Source organism: Epinephelus lanceolatus, chromosome 5 (genome assembly GCF_041903045.1).
Source record: "Epinephelus lanceolatus isolate andai-2023 chromosome 5, ASM4190304v1, whole genome shotgun sequence".
Classification (NCBI taxonomy): Eukaryota; Metazoa; Chordata; class Actinopteri; order Perciformes; family Serranidae; genus Epinephelus; species Epinephelus lanceolatus.
This window is the reverse complement of record NC_135738.1, coordinates 25,822,942-25,836,987: the sequence shown is the minus strand read 5'-3', so window position 1 is coordinate 25,836,987 and position 14,046 is coordinate 25,822,942. Positions and strand designations below refer to the sequence as shown.

General features: G+C 40.4%; 1 protein-coding gene across 3 annotated transcripts in view; it reads left to right on the top strand.

Moving 5' to 3' along the window:
* Window positions 1-14,046, top strand: part of shank3a (SH3 and multiple ankyrin repeat domains 3a) — a 284,296-nt gene that overhangs the window by 165,147 nt on the left and 105,103 nt on the right. For all 3 annotated transcript variants that reach the window (XM_078167969.1, XM_078167968.1, XM_078167970.1), the window contains one exon: window positions 4,243-4,359. In XM_078167969.1, coding sequence (XP_078024095.1) covers window positions 4,243-4,359 — 117 coding nt within the window. The remainder of the gene's footprint in view (window positions 1-4,242; window positions 4,360-14,046) is intronic.

Genomic DNA, 14,046 nt, shown 5'->3' with positions numbered 1-14,046 from the left:
ATATGAATAAGTGCTGGGGAAATGTTGAATGGTGACATTTTGCTGTAGTGACAGTAGGGGAATCAAACTAACTCTAATGTTAGATAAATATTAAATAAACATTTACACAAACCTTTTTGAGTCTAATGTGGAAAAACGAAGTTTCATCAATATTTTTTATCATAGGAGATGACACCACACTATTTTTATTTTATCAGTAGTATTTTATCTGTGGCCACTGTAAACATAGTAGCTGATTTGAAGTGAGAAGCAGGAGAAACAGAACTCGGCAAATAAAATTGCAAAAAGAGGCAGCGTGTCAGTCAATATTTTCCCGTCTCCTGCACCAACCTTTCATTACTCACATGCTCCCCAACTCCACCCTTCATCTGTTATTTTCTCTTTCATAGTTACTTAACACTACACCCTCTGCCTGGTGCAGTCCATCTCAAGGTCTTGCTATTATTGTTACTTTGAACAGTGTATGAGCAAGACGACAAGTTCACAGATTTCACAAGTTGTTGTTTTTTTTCTTGGTATGAGGTGAACTAAACTTTGTAGCCTTGGATAAAACACAAAATTAACCAAAATGTTTAATTAAATAGGTTATTTGTCAAATTTGATAAGCATTATGTTGTGAAGTGTTTCTTTAAACACAAAGGTTGATTGAAATTCTGTGCTGGGAAGACACTGGGCCTCATGCAAGAACCAGTCATACGCACAGATTTGTGCTATATACGAGCCATTAAAGGGAAACTGTGGCTTTCACAAATTTTTGCATACTTGAATTTTCTGTAAGGTACAAATAAAATTCACACTTGGTCCACATCTTTCCAGCATGTCATGAGCAGATGGTCTGCCTTTCTTCACGGTGGGAAAACACGTCTAACTTCATGGATCCTAAACTATTGCCTCTTCATGAGTGTCACAATATGCTGCTGCTTTGATGACGTAATGTTGGCAGCCATACTATTAATAATACTAGAAGGGCAAATGTCCTATTCCACAATGTCAAAGGTGCAATAGACATTCAGAACATTAATGTAGCTGCAAACCACTATTTACTATGTGAAGATACAGTGGAGTAATGGCGTCCTGAGCACAGAATAAAGTCACGCTCCCTCTGTGTGTGTGTGTGTGTGTGTGTGTTGTGATCCCAGCTTCTCTGTTATGTGTTGTGGTAGCCGGGCCAGGCAGTGTGTGCATGTGAGAGTCCCTCCCTCCTTCTTGTGTCATGTCCCCTCTAGCTAGCTAATTGCTAACGCTCTGCATTGCGTGCTACCCAGGCCGAGCATGTGTGGAAGAGTGATGCTCATACTCTGGTGTTCATATGGCAGTTACAGCTGATTACACTGTCCTAACCCACCTTGGACGTGGATATCAGCAGTAATTGAATTATTCTTTTTACTCTTGTATTACATTTGTAAATAAATCTTGCCCACACAGAGCAGAACAACTGACCTTATAGGACTATTTTAGGGGTGTCTATTACACTAATGATAAAATCTCATGATGTGAATGTCCTCATGAACAGGTGGATTCATCAGTCTGACATAAGCGATTAATGAGGAGTTTTTGCAGTAAAGAGAGTTCTGTGAATCAGAACAGAAAATTTTTTGATAAAAATTGCAAAGGTTCTTGCATGAGGCCCAATACTAGGTTTCTGGTGTCGTGTCTATGGGCTTTCTTAACATAGTGATGCTGTTTCCATCACACACCATCTCTGTCCTCCGTTCTGGTGTCCTTAAAGCAAGCATGTTCAAAAACCACCATAAGGAGAAATGAAGACTTATGAGGGGTTGTTTTTTAAACATGTGCCCTTTCAGCATGCAGATACAGTAAAGCTGTGTTTACACTGTACAATTTGAGCCCATTGTAGGAATGTTGCCAGCCCCCACTGTACAGGTAAATTGTCTGCAATGTCATGCCAAAACTCGCAATTTATGGGCTCACAATGTTGGTGCAATCGTCAAGCCACAACCTGAGTGCTCACACTGTATGTGTAAAATAGACAATAAAACGGTCCATCGGCACCTGTGGACTGTACTTGCTATTGACAGTTGTCAATAAAGATTTATTTGAAAACTCCAGCACTGTGGGTAAGTCAAAGTTTGTTTGCTCACAGAGGTACAATTTACAAATACAGAGACATACATTCCAAAAAGAGATTGAAAGTCAATTTCTGCAAAAATGGGTCAGTCCAAATTTTGGTTCCTCCTTTTCCTCTCAGTCTCCCTCTCTTTCATTTTCTTCTATACACACTCACAAGTTAGCATGTTAGCAGTACCAACAAACTAGCTGGGTATCAGCTACACTGTACTTTAAATTCGGAAAAAAGGCACTGACCTTGGGAAATGTATTCGTATCTCTGCTTTAACTGTGTGACAGCCAAATTTCTGGCATGTCAGAAAGTGATCCCTGATCAGGCCACGATCCGTTCTTGCTCTCCCCTGTGCACTGTATGGCAAACGACCCCGTCAAAGCTGAAATTCTGTCCGACTCTTAGATGAGTACTGTGTATGCCCAGGGGTTTAAATGGAAGGACTCAGGTCATGTTTCTTCATAAATTCGAGATGCTGTACAGTAAATCCAAAACTCTTTCAGCTCCACACATTTTCTCCTCATCTCATTTCTTTCACCTCCTTCTCCTCATCTCCCTTTCCCTGTGTCCTTCCCAGCATTAGTATTCTAGAGCTATATATCGTGTACAATAGGATACACTGCTGAAGGTCTGATAACCAACAACAATCCCAGCATCATTTGTGCGCTGTCTCACTGCTGTCACACACTCTTAGCGAGACAGAACACAGGAGGGAGAGAACAATTGCTGGGGAGAGTTGGTGTGCTTCTTTGTCAATGACACAGGACAAAACCATGGAGTAGGAGGCAAAAAAGAGAGAGGAGATAGCTAAAGATTAGATGAAAAGTTTATTGCTCCCAGTTATGTGAAACAAAGAAGCTGAAAAAAGGCATAACTCTTGTCAGAATAATTTTGACTCTCAGATTTCGCCTCAGGTGATACAAATAAGGTTCTCTCTTGCTTTTACAGACGGTTAATGACATGCATGAGGAGAATTAGTCCGAGGGGAAATGATTCAACAGTTTTAACATTTCTTGGGGTTACATGTTTTAGTTTTTGTTAAATTTACTGTGTAGGTGATCAGTAGAAACATGTTTTGGGCTGTCTTTTGTATCTGAGAATATTCAAGCTATTCCACCATGATCACCGCTTCATCTGTATTCTGTAGTGAGGAGGTAGGTTACACTGAAAACACTGACTGGGTCCAGCCAAACAGGCAGAGCCAGAGGGGGGCTACAGCCAAACTCATGATTGTTTATATAGCATCAGTTTTCACTCTTTCTTCATTGTGATTGATCAGCTCACAGAAACACAATGTGCTGCTGGCTCATTTGGCTCAGTTGCACATACTCATTACATCCCTTTTTAAAATCCAGTGTGGGGTTTTTGTTACACTTTCACACACCTCACTTCTTGTTCCTTATACTGTCCTGCTTATGTATGTTCTTTTCTCAGAGACTAAGTTTATATGCACACAAATATTCCACTGTTATAAGTGGTATTGAATTTAGCATTTTCCAATGAAGTCATTTTGGATATGGTGGTATTATTCAGGCTTAGGAGCAGTCTTTGGACATGTACACAGTGCATTCTGAATAGCCATCTCAATTTGTAACATATGACCTTGAGCCACTTTGCAGTCAGGGCTGTGTGTTGCCATGGATATGTTGCATACAAACCAACTAACCAGCAGTTTGTAAGGCTGTGGCAGACACGCATGTCAACATTTCTGTTCGGAAAGAGAAACACACCTACTTTTAAACACTATGAAAGACTTGGATATGAACAGGTTTTTGGATATGTGTAAATATCACAACACTGGCCTTTCAGATGGTCAAAGGATAAACGAGGGAGTCTCTGTTTGCATGGTTGAATGGTTGAAGTCGGCCACTGGTAGAAAAAACCTCCTATTGCACAAGTAGCTTCAGCAGTTATACTTTTTTCCATATTTTGATGTGATAAATGACATGTTAGGGCATGTTTATTGGACTGCTGGGCTACATGTTAACGAGAATATTAGTGGAATATTCATTTTCATCAGCCATTTAAACAGCTTAGTTTAAATATTGTCTTTTTCAGAATAAGTGCAAAAACCGGACTATTGTCTGCATGTAAACATAGTCATTGTGTGATTGTAAAAATATGTTTGTAAAAATAGTATATGTGTGAATGTGTCCTTCCAGGCCTGCCGCTATGGCCACGTGCAGCACCTGGAACACCTGCTGTTCTACGGAGCTGAAATGAGCGCCCAGAATGCATCTGGAAACACCGCCCTGCATGTGTGTGCTCTCTACAACCAGGTACCATTTTTTTTTAAAAATGTGTTTGTGTGTTTGTGTCCCGGGGGTGTGGAGTCTTCTGTGGAATTACATTCATGTTGGACAGTTGTGCACGATTTGCACCCAATGCCAATGTTCAGTGCCAATGCAGGAGTGAGTGTCATATTCACATAACAGGGTGAAAAGGTCGTTTGATACCTTGTTTCCACCAAGCAGGGGTTTCCATTGTCAAAATTTGAACCACTCCATCTCGTTTTTTCGTTACCGTCTTTGTTTGGGTACCTAGCACACTAATCCAGTGCTAAAAGTGGAGCTAGAAATGCTGCAGTCTGTTTATCGGTCAGCAGAGAATAGACACTGGCATGGCAATGAGTGAAGTGCAGACATTGTCGATGAAGAGGAAATACAGCAAGAGCTTGATGGAGCAGTGACGCAGCTATTAGCATCTTGTACACAACCCCAGCCTAGATAAAGAGTACTTCCTTTAGGTACATGTGCATATGGGTTACATATGGTTCTTAGGGTACCATACGGAAAGTGTTTGGTGCCCTATCTTAGAGTCTGTTAAATTTCTTAGATAAATCACCATGACCACAATCTTTCCCTAACCTTAACCAAGTGCTCTTAGTTGCCTAAACCTAACCATACTGTATTTGTCACACATAGACTTTGTATAGAGACAACTAGAAAGCACTTACAGTGAATATTCACAAATGTTGTCATTGAAGTCGGTCATCCAGAATCATGCAGTGTAAATGTTGTGTTGGTAGGTGGGTTGGTGTGTCTGTATATGTGAATTGTAGCATGTATGTTTGAGCATTATGTAAGTACATATGTATGTAAGCTTTTGCCTGTCTTCCAAGAGTTGTATGTGCTGCAGCATTTAATCTGGTGGGACTTCAATGGCTTACTCAAGGACATTTATGTAACACAGAGACTTATTGTTACTGTCTATGGCCTTCTGAGTTGCAGGATAGCATTCACACCATGCTTTTCCTCTTCGTGTGTGTGTGTGTGTGTGTGTGTGGGTGTGTGTGTGCACGCGCGCACATACATGTACACCTGTGTGTACTTGAGTGGCAGGCTGGAAGTAGAGGTATCCTTTATCTGGTCATTATCTCCACAGTGTTTGTTGCCTGTTATGATAATGGACTGAGAGAGGAGATTGAAGAGAAGTGGACCAAGTGGGAGTGTGGCACCAAAATGGCCAAAGATCAGTGATATTTCAGTCATGTGGGTTTCCATCACACATTTATGCACTATGTGGTTTGGATAAGAGCATTAAACAGTGTTTTGTTGTAGTTTATTATTTTTTGATGCTCTGTATTTAAAATGTGGCTCATACCAGAGAGTATCAGTGCCAGACTGGGACTGTGTGCACTTGTACAGAGTCATTATTGAGCTGTCCTCATCAGGATCAATGATTCACTTTGATTCTTTGTACAACAGTGACAACCTCAAGCTCTCATTCATTCATGAATACACACTGAGCATCTTACCTTGGTCTGTATTTCCAATCATTGTCATAAAGGATATGTTGCACTGCACGGTGTAGTCTGGTAAATAGTTCCTACGTGAAACTGCTCACAAAAAGGTCTTTGGATTATCTTGAATAACTGGGTCATGATTTCTTGAAAGAGACATAGCAGTTCCGTTTTACCGTTTTAGTGTCATGTAGTTCTTTTATATTCAAAAGGCAGACATCTCTATGGCCGGTATTTCCAACACTCAGCAACTCACACCAAAACAAGTGATAGATAGCTCTACAGGTGAGAGGAAAAATATGTGTTTTTGATCTTGGGGTGAACTGTCCCTTTAAAGTATAAGGCTGACGCTTTTCTTTTTGTCAATAAATCCCATTAAAAATATTTATTCTTTAGCAAATTATACTCATATGGGAAAGAGTAGTGCATTTGTTGGGGACTATTTTCAGCTGCACATTAACACACATTTGCTCTGGTGAGTATTTACAGCGGCAGAACAGTGTTAATGGCACTGATGCAAAATAAACAACAGTGGCCATGTTTGTGCTAATGAATGTCACCCAGTGCAACAGTGATGTGTTTCTAATAGTTTTTAGACATCAGTAAATGTCTGTAGCGCTGAGGAATATGCCATATCAGACTTTGGCTACACAGAGTCATGTTCATTTTGGTCTTGTCATACTATTTGTTGGCAATAAGAAAAATATAAAACATTTCCAAACTTATCCTGTCACTAATATTCAATGGTTTCCACAACATTCTCCATCAGCTTGATTCCTCTTGGAGACATTTTTTGTGCATACCTTGCAGTCCCCAAGAGAGGAAGTTCTCACTGCCTGAGATGATGGTTGGAGTGTCGGTATTTTGTATTGCACTCTATGTGATATTCCGAAAATCATATTTGGCACAGTTGTAGCAGCTCATAAAGTAATAATATAAGTTTAGGGTCTTGTGAGGTTGTGATGACAGGAAAGAAATACATAGAGTGCATGTTTTAAAATATGAATGACTGTGTTCTATATCAAGAGAGGTACATGAGGACACTGGGAGATGAGGGCAGTGAAAACCAGCATACTCCTGGGAATATGATGATATGATGTCATTAGGTACAGTGTGCCCATGTGTTGCGTTGTCCTGTTTGGTTAGAGGCTGCTCACAGAGAGACTTGTAACTGGGCATTCTGGGAGAGGCTTTTCTGCTCCCTCATTGGAAAACAGACAGTAGTGCCGAGTTCATGAACATTAAATGAACATACTCCTCTCTTTTACTCTCTCTCTTTTGCATATGAACAAGTGAAAAATGTGTGCATGCATGTGTGTGTGTGTTTGCGTGTTGTAAATGTAACTACGTACTGCTCGACTAATTCCAGTCATGAGGAATGACCTGCTTCAACTGGACTGGAACACCATAGTCTCAGGAGAGACAGAAAGAGAGGGAGAGTGAGTGTGTGTGTGTGTGTTTCACCGCATGGGTTTTGGAAGCACAGCATCAAAACTTAATACGAGCTGTTTGTAACACATCCACGTGACTGAAGTCATTACGTGTTCCACCTCTCAGGGGAGGGACTGCCAGAGTGTGTGTGTGTGTGTGTGTGTGTGTGTGTGTGTGTTTGTGTGTTGAGCAAGAGTGGATGTAATCAAACAGAGGATGGATGAATAGTTTAATTTACAGTTACTTGTACAACTTGTAATGGACATGGTCCCAGCTCTTGTGTGCTTCCACTGCTAAGGATGGCTGTTATCTTACCAGCGGAGGTCAAACACCACGTTGAGCTGATTGATCCCACTAACGGTGTCTCTTAGCAGGGTTCCAGCAGACTCCAAACAGGCCTGGCTTGGATGATTATGTACCATTACAGAAAGAAACAGGCTGGTAGAATTGACGGTGAAAGAAGTAGTCCAGGCTGGGATCAATAAATCAATATGGAGAGAGAAAGTGAGTGTCAAGAAGAGGGACAGATAGATGAAGGTGGCAGAGGGGAGATGAATGGGAAGATAACATAATCAGCAACAGTGTAAGCTTGATCAATGGTCCTAAAGTCCAATTGCTGGGATCTGGCTGGCCATTAACATTTACTTAGTGGGGTTTAGCTTTGCACATGTGATCAGCAGCAATGAATGAATGCATGGCGGGGGTCTTCTACCTGGCAGACAGAACCATGGGAGATGGTTGGATGGATGATTTAGAAAGGACACAGTAGGTAATGGCAAGTGGGGACAACACTGATGAGTGAAATTAAAGAGAGGTGGCGCAACACACACACAACTGTTCAAACAAGTCAGACCAATGAAACCTTGAAGCAACTCTATAATAAGCTGTATTGAGAAAGTATCACTGTATTTCATGCTACTGTTTTGTATTATGCTGTTGTTGTGCACAATAATGACAATCAATTCAGCTCTTAATTAAGGTCTTTCAGGCTTAAATTAGGCTCATCACGGTATTATGGTTTATCAGGGCATTCAAAAATCCTGACGGTATGATTTTCAGCACCATCAAATATACAGGCGCTTCCTTTTCTTTTAAACTCATTGTATGTCGTGCACAGCATGCGCGACCAGGGGTAAGTCTCCAGCCCAAAAAGGCAGCTGGTGGTGTTTGAGGTAACGTCACAGAACGCTAAACAGGCGGCCAGCAACAGAGCGAAAAACAGCATATATTTACATCTTGTTTGAATTAAAAGGTTATTTTAGCCAACAGGAGTTGATGATTGTTGGAACAGTTAACTGACTAACTACTTTTTTTCTGTTAAAGGTTTTTTTGGAGAGTTTGTCCTTATCTGCTTTTAGGGTCCAAGGACCTCCGAGGAGGCAAATACAGATTTGTGATATTGGGCTTTATAAATGAAATTGAATTGAATGAAATGACTAACAACACTAACCAATACAGTTTTGGTGAGTTTAGTTTTGTTGTTAGTTTTAGTTTTTGAGTTTGATTTAAGTGTATTTAACCTTGAGTTAATGAGGCAATTTAGCTGGTTGTAGTTTGATGAAAGACAAGATTCCCACGGTCATGGAAAACAGTGAAACGCCATGGAATTCCACAATCTTGTTTTCCAGGCCTGGAAAAGTCATGGACTAAGTAAAATACTTGAAAGTCAATTAACTGTTACAGTAATCATTAGGGCTGGGTTTCACGTCGATTCACGTCGGTATTACCGAGTACCGATTCACTTAAAATGAATCTGTGCCAAATTTCGGTACCTCAGGTGGAGGTGGAGTGAGAGCGCATGACTCCCACCTCAGACTCAGCAACAATGGTGACAAAAAAAATGTGCAGACAAAAGTTAATGTGCAGCACTTTTCCTAAATGTTTTCAATAAAATGTTGAAACTGAGAAGTTTAGACTATGGGCCCGAACGACGCACAGTGCGTCCAAATTCACACCCGTTCTTCTCTGTGGATTTCCTCCGCGACCGTGCGTCATAGCGAGAAGCCACGCATATCACGTGAAACAGCAGAACTGTAGCTTTCCGACAAGGCCAAGCACCTGTTGGTAATCCAATGGTTTCACAGCGAAAAAAATTGATAAAGTTGCAATAAAATGATGTATAACAGAGCTTTCATACAGCTTTGCACACATATTACTGTTGGATGGATTACTCGTGAACGCAGGCTCGCACAGAAATGCCATGCATATCACATGAAAGCGCAGGACCACACATATTGTGCTGTCATCCCATCACACTATAAATACAGATCAATTGTCTACAAAATAAAAACCTGACGAATTTCTTTACAATCTATGATACAGATCTTGTTACCAGTCACTTCATATAGTGAGGAATATCGTATCTTACCACGTCTTAGGCTTGCGTGTGTTTCTCCCTGTCTATCCACATTTGTAGTCCGGCTTTCAAGATGCAAATATCTCCATATTGTCCAGTTGACACTCCATCAAACTTTGTATGACAAGACCAGCCACTTCACCTTTGCGCACCCAGACAACTGCAGCCTAATTATGAATGCTGACAGGGCCGTAGTCACCATATACATTGAGGGGGACACGTGCCCCCCCACCAATGCCCAGAATGTCCCCCCAATATATAACTGAAACTGAAAAACAAATATTATCTTGGAGGACATCATTGCACTTGGTTGACTATTTTTCTATTATCTTAGATGTAAATATTGCATGTTTCTTTCAGATAAAACACAGTTTTGACTTGTGAATAAGTCAGTGGAATTTCTTGATATAAAATACAGGCACATAGAAGGACATAAAATGACGGCAAATCTGGTTAGCCCAGATTGTCCTGAAAAAAAAACAAACAAGATATAGCATGTGTATGTAGCCTTTATAATGACTGTGATATGAGCTTAAAAGTAAAGGCAGTAAAAATACCCCAAAAAGGCCTAGGGCCCATAGGGTTAAAAAGTACCAAAATAAGGTACCGTTTGGTACCGGTACCGAATTCCAGATACCGGTACCGGTGTCGTATGGGTTCAATTGTGAACGGTACCCAACCCTAGTAATCATCCATGGATAACCTTGCATGTCATCACATACATATCTTTATTTTCTCTCTGCTTTTTGTCTCGCCCTCCATGTATGCCAGCTATCTGGAATTATGTTTGAATAGAGTTTGACTCTGATATGCTTGAAAAACACCGGCAAGTGGGGCAAGAAAAACAATGTTGTGACATTGTGATTTAACATGTGGGGTCGGAATCCCAAAGTTTCTATTCCTCTGCCCCACTTATATTTTTAAAATGTACAGCATTTTTGAGATTGAACGCTTGATATGGCAGCCTAGGGTGTTTAATTGTCACTTGGAGCGCCAATGCACACTTTGGTTTTGTTTAACTGCTGTGAAAGTAGTGTGGTAGTTTGAGGGTATGGTCATTCTGCTCAACAAGTTAACCAACTCGCTAACTATACTGTCAGCTGTCCCTCCCTACATTTTATTAAGGCCCAAAGTTATGCATATTTAAGGGCAGGTATGCTTGAGTGACAGACTGCCTGCAATGTGTCGCCACAGTCTATGAGTCAGATCCACGGGTTGCTCCTCCACAGCTCCAACTTCTCGTCAAAATATGGTCAATTCTGGCTCCAAAAAAACAAGATGGCAACAGCTGACATGCTGAACTTGTGGCTTCCAGCTGGTAGTCCACCAACCAAACACTGTCGCTATGTACATTATTTATACAGTCTATAATAAAAATGTGTGAGAACCCCGGAAAGAGAAAAACTTATATTCAAACGGTGCAGTTTTCACAGTATTTCTCTATTTAATAAAGAAAATAGGTGTAGCGCTGCACACTAATATGGTCATAAACCATATACCCTGGTGAAATTTCAGGATGGTATTATGGTATTAAAAATTTCGTAACACCCAAGCCTACCTTAAATCATGAATCTTATGTGCTTTAGATGTAAAAACAAGCCCTACATTCAGTGGAGGATGTCAAATCTGCCTCAATTCTAATGAGAGAAGGAAACCACAAATGTATAAACATGGCTGTGAGAGAGACCATCTGTCACACTCTTTACACATGAATGACCCGTGACATTACTGTAAAGTACTTGACTTAACTCACTGTGTATTTCTATGTAGCTAATGTAATCACATGTAGCAAACCATGGTGAGGACGACTGGAAAGGTTTTCTCAATGAATTCCTATAGGAAGCCTTGGAGAGACGAGCAAGACAGATGGCCTACACTGTAATTGGCCTCTGTGTGTGTATGTGTGTGTGTGCGTGGGTGCGCAAGTCTGTGTACACTGTGTGTCTGTGCAATATATTGTAGAATGACTTTAAATGGCACAAATTCAAGAATTCAGCTGCTGAGTTTCTCAAACCTTTATTCATTTAATTATTTAAGAAGGTAACGTGTTGACATCGACACCAGACAAAGACACAATAAAACAAGGTTAATATCTTGTAACATGCATAAATGGAGATATTCAGATGTGCCAGATGGTCTTTGTGTGTAACCCTTAGACCAGTGGTTCCCAAAGTGAGTGCTTTGGCACCCTGGGGTGACTTGAGGACGGGGCAAGGTTGCCACAAGATTTATCATATCATTGTTTATGTGTTGTGCGTTTTTGTTAACATTTTACCGCATTAAGATTTAAATTCAGTATGAAAACAGAGGACAATTGCAACAAATATCAAAATTACCATATTAAAAACATCTAATATGCAGTTATGCCGCAACTAATGACATGACCCTCATGGTTGCCAGTTGTCATTGTAACACAACATGCCTTTCAGCTTAGAAGCTTTTCAGGAGCTCAGAAGTTAGAAAATTAGTGACCACTGAAGCAAGCAATCGAAAGTTTTGACATGGTAAATAGAGCTCAAAGAAATGCTGATTCATCTCAGATCTCATCGCACTGTGAGAGGATTGAATCTGAGCCGAACAACAAAACTAAAATCAGTCAGTCAATAACAGATTTTTAAAAATGGCAGTCTGCGAAACCACACCGTGGTTAATATACAAAGTACAAACATTCCTCTTTTTGGTTGCTGATGAAAGGACCCAGGGGATAACCACACTGTGTTCATGTGTTTGTGTCACATTGAAGATGAAGGTAGTTTCATGAGGTGTCGCTATGACAGTCAGCTAATGATTCTGCATACTTTTAGGGGGTACTGTCTGCACTGAAAAAGGCACTGAGAAAAGTATCTGCTACCAAAAGCAAGTCAGGTCGAACCGTGCTGTACCATGCAGTGGAAATACTGCATAATTGGCTAACGGCTCAACAGACAGGTTTTAGCTACTTGAGGAAGATGCATCATCGTCAGATAAAGCATTTACTGTGGAATTGCATGTCCCTAATGTCATACGTGTAATATAGCTTTCTTATCTGTGATCTACATGAAAACAAGAAAGTGCCTGTTGGTGGAGTCAGACCTGTGGGTTATTCTCTCTCTCCGCACATCAACAGCAGGTCCTCCTGTCCCATTAAAACCTGCATAACAGCCTGCAACCTTTTGTTTGTCCTTAAACACCTTAAAAATAAGCTGATAAATAGAAAGATTTTTAATTTAACATAGTGTATTCGCAATATAAAATCTGTTCAAATCTATATTTTCTGTGTACATGTTTGCATGTTATAATGGGAGTTTTGATGCTCAAGATGCCATGACATCCAACACTGACAGCGCTAAAGGTCTCATTTAAGTACCTGGTAGGGATTTGGCATTTACCACCAATCCTTCCATAGCATGGTACAGAGATGTTCAATAATGCAGCAATTCTTATTTTTTTTAGAAATTTGCTCTCCTGAAAGTTACGAACCTCTTTGCATCAGCCTTGATTTGTCATTACTGTGTGCTAAAATACTGCACATAATATTCTTTAAAACAGCCTACAACTACACATGAGTGAGGGAATATGACTGTGTCACCTTTGGGCTTCACCTGAGTTTGTCTTTGTATCATTCTTTATCCTTTTCCTTGCAACATATCTCCAGTTAATCCTCTACATTCCTTTGACAGTTCTCTACAATCTTGATGTATTTCCCATGAAACCTGTTTTGTCACCAAAGGCGAGAAGTGCAAATACACATACATCTGCACATGCACTCACAGATTTGTCTGAATACATCATAGGTCGTGCAACGTTAGCTTCTCACATTTCCTTTTGAATGGACTTTAGAAATGGTGATTATTGTAACTCCTTACGCTGAAGTGTGTGTGTGTGTGTGTGTGTGTACATTGTGCATGCAACTGCATAATGCATAAGCAATTAGCAATTAGCTAAAGCTAACAGCCATAGGCATTTATCTATATAGGTTTTTAGATGTTTTAGACCTTTAGTTGTTGTATCGGCTGTTAGCAGGAAGAGTAATCATGCATTATTCATAACACCTGCTCCACTTACAGATACCCCTGTGTCTTCACCATCTATGTTTACATGGGCTTTGCAGGCTTATGCAGGTTTTCTGTGTCCCAGTTGACACCATGGTCATTATACGCTGCTCAGAATTAGACACAGCACCCACAGAGTTACCATCTATGTGTCTTACCAGAAGAGGGTGCCCCAGTGCATCAGTATTAACCTATACAGTAATATATCTGGTATAATACAGCAGCAGATACATTCAGCCTGATGAGTAAATCCACATGGACATTATTAACTGAACCACATGTGCGATTTATTTGTGCCTGCGTGTCCCTGAACATGTGACTCATTGGTGACAGAAGTCACCAGAGTCATTGTGCTGAATGTAGAGCAAGGCCAATCCTGTTAATTCTGCTCTCTGTGTTAAATTAC